This window comes from Diabrotica undecimpunctata, chromosome 6, assembly GCF_040954645.1.
Source record: "Diabrotica undecimpunctata isolate CICGRU chromosome 6, icDiaUnde3, whole genome shotgun sequence".
Classification (NCBI taxonomy): Eukaryota; Metazoa; Arthropoda; class Insecta; order Coleoptera; family Chrysomelidae; genus Diabrotica; species Diabrotica undecimpunctata.
Genome location: NC_092808.1, coordinates 137713979 through 137724424, shown reverse-complemented (window position 1 = coordinate 137724424; position 10446 = coordinate 137713979). Strand labels below are relative to the sequence as shown.

Sequence of the window (10446 nt, the reverse complement as noted above, 5' to 3'; positions counted from 1 at the left end):
TGTGATATGAGTTTAATACGCTTTAATTTAATGCAATAAAATATCAGTGGAATAAAAATAACTTAGGTTAGGTTATCTCAAAGAATGCTTGAAATAACAAATAAAAAATAAACAAAATTTTCAAAATATTGAGATAATTTCTTTATTATCGTATGATACAAAAATAGAGCAGAACCAAAAAAATGAATGGGTTGTGACTTAGGTACGAACTGATTTTTAAAAAATTGATAAATAAAGTAAAGGGACCACGGAAATAAAAAATGTCAAATAAAATAAAGAAAAAGACTTTATATAAAATAGAACATGACAGGGATTTGAGTGTGACATTAGAAAAATGCTGAGAATAAATGCAAAAGTTAAGTGGAATTATAATTTGGTAAAACTAAAACAGATTATAAAAGAAAAATTAGTAACTTTATAGATCGTTAAATTTGAAAAGTACTTTAATAGAAATTAAAACAAATTCAAAAAATTAAAAATATCCAACTAGAATGATAAATATTTTAGAAGAAACGTTTAATCCCATTCTTGTATTAATTTTATAATTTTCTGGAAGTTATTGACAAACTATAGACATACAAAAATGAAACATATCTCCAGGAGCTGAAATATATGTGCTTTTTTATGATCTAAAAAATATTTTCTGAAAAATAAAAAGTCAATAAATAAATCAACACATTATAACAAAATTTGTAATTATTATTAAATTAAATAAGTCTTACAGAGTTGAGTCGGGATTCAATAAATTAAAATAAATAATCTTTACTATACAATAACTTATGTCGTTTTGGGGGCATACGCCTGGTACGCCATATTCTGTGCCTCTTCCTTATTGTACGACCTTCCCCAACCAGAGTGCCCTGCACTGTAGACTTCTACATGGCCGTTGTCGCCACCACTGTGCCCAGAAAGAAGCTTTTTCAATCCAATAATACCAGCTAGAACTAGGGCTAGTTTAGACACAATTAGAGCTTTTCCGGCCAAAAGGGCTAAGGCTCCAAGGGCCAAGGGAATTAAAGTACCTCCCAAGATAAGAGGCAAGAGAAGCAGACCTTGGTTTCCCTTCTTTTTCTTTCCACGTCCTTCTTCTTGCATTTCTGAAGTGCTTGGTAACTTGATCTGTAACAAAAAGTAATATATTTTTCACAAATTACCAAAAACTAAAACATTTTACAAAAAGTCATTTGGATCGACACAGAACAAATACCTAAAAAATAATTAAATAGAGAGTACAAATTTATTGTAATAATTTTTCAACAGATCTAATATTTAAAAAAAAAAAATACTAAATCAATTATACTTAACTAGTTGGAAATTTTTTAAAAAACATTTCTACTATTATTCAATAATTTATCTTTACAACTGGCTTTGTTATTTTTTTTTTCAAATGGAAAGTAAATTATTTTTAAATTAGTCTTAATAATAAAAAAACTTTACCTGAAGGGTGTGTGAACCCAAGAAGTTGGATACCCTGTCGGTCAAGATGCTATCCAATGCATTTTCTTTTTCATCCAAAGACCTTGGAAGGTTGGCTTCGATTTCGGCTTCAGTTTTAACTTCAGTAGGAACAGCAGCCGCCTGAGGGTCCTTAACGAACTTAATTCCATCAAATAAGGGTAGTTCTGTGTACGACTTAGCAGCGCGGTCCAATGCAGCGACCAGCTTGAGTTTTAAACAAGACATTACGTCGGTAGCAGCACATTCTTGATACACTTTATACATATACCGAAAGTCACTGACATAAGAGTTCCCTTCGGGCTTAGGCGCCGCTTCGTGTACGGCGTTTTGCGCGGAAGTACCGGTGGTACGGCCGAGTACCACATGGGCGACGAGCGCAAGAACGATGATACACTTCGAAATCATGGCGTGGCTTCAAAAACTGTTACCAATTCACTTACACTAGTTTACTTTTATACGTGAGGCCTGTTCCCACTGATTTTGGTACCCCTCTCTTCGAGTCTTTTGGTCAATAACGTGTGGTCCCTGCCAAGGCCGGTACCAGAGGGGCTGTGGAAGGTCAGAAACTCCCCGTGTGTCTGATTTATTATCAAGTTTAAGGAATTTACGAAAAAAGGTCGCTTGACGTGTGTTAGGTAATAAAATCGAAAGCAAAAGCACATGCTGAAGATATTTAAACTTTTTTTTGGATGCAAATTTACTTTTGCTTTCTTTTTAAATATACTTTTAAAGCTGTGCTATATCATAATTACTTTTTATAAACTGATTTGCAAAATAACTTTTCTACTATTATTTTCTAAAGAAATATTTTCACCAATTTTTGTAATTAAAAATTTTTTTCTTCTTTGCATTTATTGTGAAGCGACACTTAGTTATAAATAAAATCTTACAAACAATTACAAGGAACATTAAAAACTTTGTGTGCTTAATATGCATATATTTAATTAAAAATAATTGAAAAAACTTCGTTGAGGGTTGTTATATCTTTATTTTATAAATTAAAAATTAATCCAAGTAATTTATTTTTGTTGAAAATATGATCATCTCGACTAAATCAAATTTAGAAAAACAATTTTTAATAATCAATATAAAAGATACATATAATGCGATTTATATTTCCAATAGTTGAAGATTTACAATATTTTACTATCTAATTTTTTAAGAATTATTAGCTGTGAATATTTTTTTTACATTTAATAATACCATTATTTATTAAAAAATAGTGACTATTTTTTTCATGGCAATTGTGATGTTGTCTATAGTAGATATTTCATAGAGAAATATATATATATATATATATTGTTTATCTTTATATTGCTTTCAACGCTTACAAAACCAGATTTTTTGTGACACGTAATACCAATGGGGTCAATAGTGACCCCAAAGCTTTACATCAAACATTATTATTACACATATTTGTAAAAAAATAGGTTTTTACAAATATGAAATACACAATTTATATGAAATACACAATAAATTTATTAAATATATTTAAAAGTTTTAAAATACTTAAAATTTTTAGTAAATTCTTCTTCTTCTTTTTATGTAGACATGATTGTCTATTTTTCAATGTGCCACCAGTAAGTTGTCGTTCCATCGTTTTCGTGGTCTTCCTACTGATCGTCTTTCTATTGGGGAACCGTCTCTTGCCGTCTTTTCTACTCTATTTGTTGTCATTCGGCTTATATAATCGTTTTATTCAAGTTTTTTATTTCTTAACCAGTTCTTGTACTTCTAGCTCTGTCATATAGCGTTTTACCATAAATTGTTTTTACCTCTGTTGTTTCTAACATCATTTTTGTCCTCTCTGCGTCAGGTCTTGTTTCTGCCGCGTATGTCATTATTCGTCTGATGACTGTTTTGTAAATTCTGCCGTTCGAGATTTTTATTTCTTCATATTGCTTCATTCTGAAAACATGCGGCTCTGTTTGCTATATTCACTAGATCTTTCGTCTATTCACGTCTATTTTAAGCTTTCCGTAGCTATATAATGTCATGCCTAGATATTTAAACTCCATCACTTGTTCTATTATCTCACCTTGGTAAGCTCCAATTTACACCTTGGTAAATTTGCTGTTATAACCATCCATTTTGTATTTTTTTTTGGGAAATTAATATTTTAAATTTTTTGGCGGTTGTACCAAATTGGTGCAGCATACGTTGTAAATCATCTTCACTTTTGTATTGCGTTGTCTTCATGCCAGATTATTTTAAATTGTTTTTCTTCCATTTGGTATTCTTTTTTGGTTCTTACTTTTTTTAATATTTCATCCAAAATCGGGTTGAATAATAAAGGACTCAGGGAATCTCCCTATCTTACCCCATTGTCAGCTTCTTAATCTCTATTCTTGAGGAATTCTGTTTTGTTCTATTATTTTTGGATTAGTTTTAGTAGAGTTTGGTCAGGTTTGTTTCTTCGTACTTTAGGAGCTCGTTCGATATTCTGTAATTTCCAGGTGATTTTCTGTTTTTTCGTTTCCTTAATTTTTTCTTTACTTTCTTGTTCGTCCTTATTATTTATTTCTTAAAATTTACCGTCACCTCTGGTGTTGGTGGTTCATTATCGTCCCTTTTAGCAAATAGGGATTGACAGTAGTCTGTCCATGTTTCTTTCTGAATGTGTTTTATTTTTATTAGTTCATTTATCTATTTTCTTGGTTCTCAGATCATTGTTTATATTGCTTTTTGTGTTCCTAGGAAGTCGTGTTCCATCTGTTTTTGATAAGCTCTATCAGTGTTCCCTTTTTATTTGTCTAACTAAAGTATTCATTTCTTTTCTTTCTTTCGTTCAAATGTGAAGAAGAGACTTTCTTCTTTTCTTCATATTTGGTCTTTACTTCTTTTCTAAACTATGTGGTTTTCTTTATTGATATGTTAGTGTTTGTTACTTTTCTCTCTCCAAGTGATCCTGTGCTGCGTTAATTATGTTATTTTTAAGTTTTTCCCAGTTTTCCTCGATGTTATCGTTTTCTAATATTTCATTTCCATTTCCAGCAATCTTCTCTGATACTGTTTGTCTGTATAAGTATTCCGTGAATTCCGTATTTAGTCCTTTTACTCTGATTTTTGTTTGCGTTGACGCTGCTCTCTTGAGTATGAAGTATTTCATGATAATTTTTATTTAACATAATATTAGGCTGTGGTCGCTACCTACATTAGCTGAGTTGAGGCATCTGAGATTATTTTTGATAAATGTATATGTCTGTTGGTTATATCGTAATCTGTCAGAGATCTTTGTCTGCAGGTGTTATTGAATGTATGTTTTTGTTGGTCAAAAAAATGTGTTGTTTATTCTAAATTCGTTATTCGTGCAAGTTTACCATCAGTTGTTCATTTTCTTTTTTCATTATGTTTTTTTTTAACATTTTTCTTATGTTTTTGCTTAATTTTAGGTATTAGTTTATTGCATATTCGAGCGATAAAATCCCGCAATATATCAAATATCATTTTTTCTTTGACTTGATCTACTACTTGTTGAAATTCGTCATAAAACGTTTCCCTTGTTGTTTGAGGCTTGTTATTTTCTGGGCCGTATACTCCGATGATGTTCAGGTCTTCCTTCTCCATTCTTATCTTTGCTGTTACAATCCTTTCTGATAGGTAATGACACTGTTTGATGTGATTTTGATCTTGGGTGTATTAGTGAGGCTACACCTTCTTTGGACCTGTTTCCTTTGCCTACTTCACTGTAAATTAGTATGTATTCATTTAATTAGCAAATTAGTAAATTATAATAAGAAATTAATAGTTTTACAAATTCTTTGTTGTACATTCAGGGCAAGTAGTTATGTGATGATCCTTACAAACAAATCGATTGCATTTTTGATATCTCTGGAACTATTTTATGTCCAAATTTTTGAAGCATTTCCACATCTACCACGTTTTAATTCTCCAGGTTTTTGCGAATGATTGTTTTTCTAACTTCTTGTATTCGCGACCTGTGTAACCTTTTTTTTTTGTTTTTCACTCTTCGTTTACATGAAAGCATATACTATAAAAGTCAATGTGCTAATGTCAATCATATTATAAAAAACTATCACAGGTCATCTTTTTGTTTGTCTTTTGACTGTGTACGTTTGGACAAGCTTATTATCTATGGTGTCTACACCTGACTTTGTTTTATTGTAATTAAGAATTATTTGCGGCTTGTGTTCTGCATTTTCAGAAATTTTACCACTATTATACATAGTTGATAGCAAAGTAACAACTTTTCCTTTTTTAGATAGTAGAGGGCTAACATAGCTTTATGTTGTTAACCAAATGTTCTTGAATATACATCCTTACTACCCTACTATCCCTACTATTTAATAATTCCGAAGGAAGTTCTGGTTTATTTTTTCCAATTTTTCAAGCAATGTTAAGTTTTGCATGTCCAGTTCTCTTGCAAAATCAGCACTTGTGAAAAAATTGTCGGTAGACACATTTCTTCCTGATCTTTCCAGTATATTTGCCATCTCTAAAACAACTCGCCTACCTTGGTCTCCGGTTTTACCACTAATAATTTATAAAGCAGTGAATGACAACGAAGTGTGGAGAAGACGATAGAACTTTATAGAATATACCAACCTGATATCGTAAAACCTATTAAGATAGGACATCTGAGGTGGATAGGGCATGTAATGCGGATGGAACAAAATGACCCAGCTGGAAAAACGTTACTTGATAGATCCATTGTTCAGTGAAGAAGAGGATGACCTAGAACAAGGTTCCTTGATAACATCGATGATAGAGACGACTGGAGAGAGTCCCTAAGGAGGCTGGGACTCACGTAGGGTTGTAAAGCCAGAATAATGATGTTGATGATAAATATTTATATAAATACTAATTCCTTTACTAAAAAGTAGGTAATTTCTATTACTTACTGAATTCCGATTACTTGCCGCATAGAGTAATGAAGTTTATAATTCTTGTATTTACCGCATAGACTACTCAAGATTTTTGGGTGGTACCACCGTCAGGCCATAGTTGAAAGATAATATCTTCTAATAAGATCTTCGTTCTGACTGGGTGTTGCCGGTCACATATATGAAGATTAATTCAAGAATAAATTTTAAGTTTTTTAAGAAGATTTGATTAAGTTTGGGGAGAAAAAGCATTTTGATTTAGTTGCTTGTGAGTTTATTGTTTATTTGGATTTATTCCGTAATCTGACTGATAAGTTTCTTTTTGATACACTGATACCTTTTTTAAGGCTTAAAGCACAGTTTATTTATTAAATCTTGCACAAGTACTTTACATCTCAAGTTGATGATTGATAAAAAATTTATATAACGTGTTAGACTTACTTCTTCAAAAATCCAGCTATCCAGCACATCGATGAATGTTATAATGTTATAAACATTTAAATACATTTACACCAAAACTAGCACTTTACAAACGACAAAGTTTAAAAATTGTTTCAATGCTACATTGTGTTCAACAGCAGGAAACAGAATGGCTTCTAATATTAACAAAAAGTGACATCTGACATATGACAATTTAGATTTGCAATGACAACTAGAATGATCTAAACATTTCAATTTTATGGTTAACTAAACATCGACCAAAAGTTTAACTGACAACTAATGTAGAAGAAGCCATCAGTTAAAATATGAAATTAGATTAATTACTATAATGTAGACTGTATAATTCAGATCCCACACTCTTACGTATCAGTGCACTTAGGTGTTAGTTTGGAGGCAAATGTACTGGAGTGTCAATGCAAGAACTAGCCTAAACAATCTGCTAGAACGTGGTTGGTTGCCTACACTAAAAAGGGCTACCAAGCACAACCAATACTATAGAAAAGAGGAAATTGAAATATGAACTTGAAATACTTATAAATAAAAACCAAAGTTGAATATTAAGTGTGCAAACTGAATTATTATATCACTGGTTCAGTCAAACTTACAGTCAATGAGAAATATATTAAATTCAAAATGTCATAGCATTACTTAAGACCAACTGACCAACAGTGGGAGATGTTAAAATTCAGATGAAACTGTGGTAATGGTTTATCTAAATTACAAAAAGATTGATGATGAAGAGTGCAGTTAACATCAACTGTAGATCAATTTATCACGAACAAGCTTGTTTAGCAAGTTTTTTGAAGATTTCAATGTTAATATTAACTAAAATATGAAATTAGTAAAACTCTTAATGAATATACCTTAGACAAGGAAATAGAGAGGACAGGTAACGTTAATTTAATCTTCTTCTTCCTATGCCGTCCTCATTAACGGAGGTTGGCGACCAGATTTCTAAAAGTTTCTCTGTCTTTTGTAACATCTACAGTCATGTTTGTCCAGTCTCGAATATTTCGCAGCCATGACTTCCTCTTTCTACCTATTCTCTTTTTGCCATCGACTTTACCCTGCATGATGACCTGCAGGTTCATTTAATAAACCTTCGAAAAGTGAAGCCATGTTTTGTGACTGTACGTTTCCCATTACTACATCTCACAGGGTTACCAGGTCTGATATTTCAGCAGATCTACTGATTTCAACTTCAATTTACTGATTTACTGAAACACTATATCGATTTGCTAAAAAATATATAATGATAAAATCATGTTCAAAAAGTGATCATTATGTCAGTGTTCAATTATAAATTTAAAAAAAATCTATTTATTCTAGAAAAAATCCACTGAAGAAATAAAATATGACCTGGCAACTTTTTTGGTGCCGGTTGGTGCCAATTTAGGCTTCAGTCAATTGCATACGATTACGCGTCCTGTCTTTCCTTGTCTAAGGAATATACTCAGTGTAGGAAAATTAAAATAAAAAAAAATTGTTTTTATATGCTTCGTTTTTGTTAAGAATGTTTATTTGATAAGTACTTACTTTTTATGTTATTTTAAAAAAACTCTCTGAAAACGTGGTCTTTATTTTGAAAAATAAACATTTTTACTCGCAAATAACTCAAAAAGTATTGACTTGGTGAAAAAACTTGAAAGTAAACGTAGAATTAGTTGCTAAGAATGAGTCAGTTTATTCATTTCCGGATTTATTTTGAACATATGTTTTTTAAACCCCGAGAAGGCCCAAGTAAAAGCAACCCTGAGTCCAAGTCCAAAAGTAAAGTGGAGGGTAAGAGGAACCTAAATCCAAATTTTTAAGCAAATTCGTCGTCTCGAGGAAAACTACACTCCAAAACGGTTGTTTGCTAAAGTACAATAATAAAGGCAAAGATAAAGAGAAATTCAATGGTTAAAAAAGTCCAAAAATGGTTCGGCTATATAATTAGCTAAGTATTTAGAACAAAAGTGGCTTCTAAATGAAGAAAAACTATGTCAGATTTATCGAATACGAAAAAATAATAAAAATAGTGAAATACAAGATTATTGAAATGTATGTGCACGTCAATAATATATTGACGTGCACATTTTTTGTTTATTAAACCGAAGCTATTATTCTGGTATCTGAGATTGGTAATATATAATTTAGTACAAAAATAAAATACAAAAGTTGAGTATGAAAATTGAGAAAATAATTTATACTATTAAAAAGGTTGTATATTTAACGTTTTTGCGGTATAAAAGTAGTAAGGCTTATAAAATATTTTATAAACGAAAACAAGGGTACATAATATAAACAACATAAATTTATTACACCCCGCCAAAAAAGTATTGTATTGCATTACCTATGAAACTGCAAATTTTGTATTAAAAATAATTTAAAACATGGATTTTTTACTGTTGTTTTTTTTATTTTTTAAGTACGTAACGAGTATTAAAAGAAAAATCCAGAATGTACGATAAACAAAGGTTTTATTAAATTTATTTCATAAATTAGAAGTAAGTGCACAAACAGCATTGAATAAAAAAAAATAAAAATCAAAAGTAATGATAATTTAGTAAGACGTACTTCCTCCTCTAGCTCTTATAACATCTAGACAACTTTGTGGCATACTTCCAATTAATCTTCTTAGATAATCTTGATCGATATTATCCCATTCTACGATTCACAACCGTTGTGCACAAACAGCATTGAATAAAAAAAAATAAAAATCAAAAGTAATGATAATTTAGTAAGACGTACTTCCTCCTCTAGCTCTTATAACATCTAGACAACTTTGTGGCATACTTCCAATTAATCTTCTTAGATAATCCTGATCGATATTATCCCATTCTACGATTCAAAACCGTTGCAGGTCCTGAAGATTAACTGGCGTCACATTACCAGATCTCACCCAGTAAAGATGGTCCCAAACATGTTCTATTGGATTAAGTCCGGGCTGTGCGCTGGCCAATTCAAAACTTGTAAATTTACCTCTTGAAGGTACTCAGTAACGATTCTTGCGACGTGTGGGCGTGCATTGTCATGAATTAAAACAAAGTTATTACCAATAAATGGGCGTAAGGAACAACATGCATCTCCAAAATTGCTCTAATATAATTAAGGATCCTCTATCTAACTCTACCAATTCGGTTTGACCCCTAAGAGATATTTCGCCCCAGACCATAATATATCCTCCTCCAAAGTTTGTCGCCGGTCTTAGGTTGCATTGAAAATAGCGCTCGTCATCTCATCTTTAAACTGGTATTCTTCGATCCGAAGTGTATAAACAAAATCTTGACTCATTCGTAAAGAGTATGTTACCCCAGTCGTCGATATTCCAGTTTATGTGCTCTCTTGCAAATGTTAGACGTGCTATACGGTGTTCCCTTGTAAGTCTCAGAGCAGTAGCAGCTACTCTGGTCCTAATTCCAGACTGTCTTAAGATGTGCCTAACAGCTTCTGAAGACACACGTACATTTCGAGTCTCGGCTAAGTCTTCTTGAAGTTGACTTGCAGTCACATGTCTTCGACGCAAAGCCTGAAGGACTAAAAACCTATTGTCCACATGCCAAGTTGCTCTTGGCCGACCTGTTACAGCTCGTCTTTCATAAAGACCAGTCTCTCGGTACCTTACTACCACTCGTGATACTGTCGACTGATTTACATCCACTAAATTTGCCACATATCTCTGACTCCTTCCGTCTTCAAAACGGAAAATTATGTTAACCAC

At 31.9% G+C, this 10446-nt stretch overlaps 1 protein-coding gene across 1 annotated transcript; it reads right to left on the bottom strand.

The window, feature by feature from the left end:
• Positions 1–678: 678 nt before the first annotated feature.
• Positions 679–1901, bottom strand: LOC140442854 (uncharacterized). The gene is made up of 2 exons (XM_072533817.1): positions 1438–1901; positions 679–1119 (listed from the first exon to the last, which is right to left on the bottom strand). The coding sequence occupies exons 1-2, from the start codon at positions 1861–1863 to the stop codon at positions 778–780; spliced, it is 768 nt and encodes a 255-aa protein (XP_072389918.1). The 5' UTR covers positions 1864–1901; the 3' UTR covers positions 679–777.
• Between the last annotated feature and the right edge of the window lie 8545 nt (positions 1902–10446).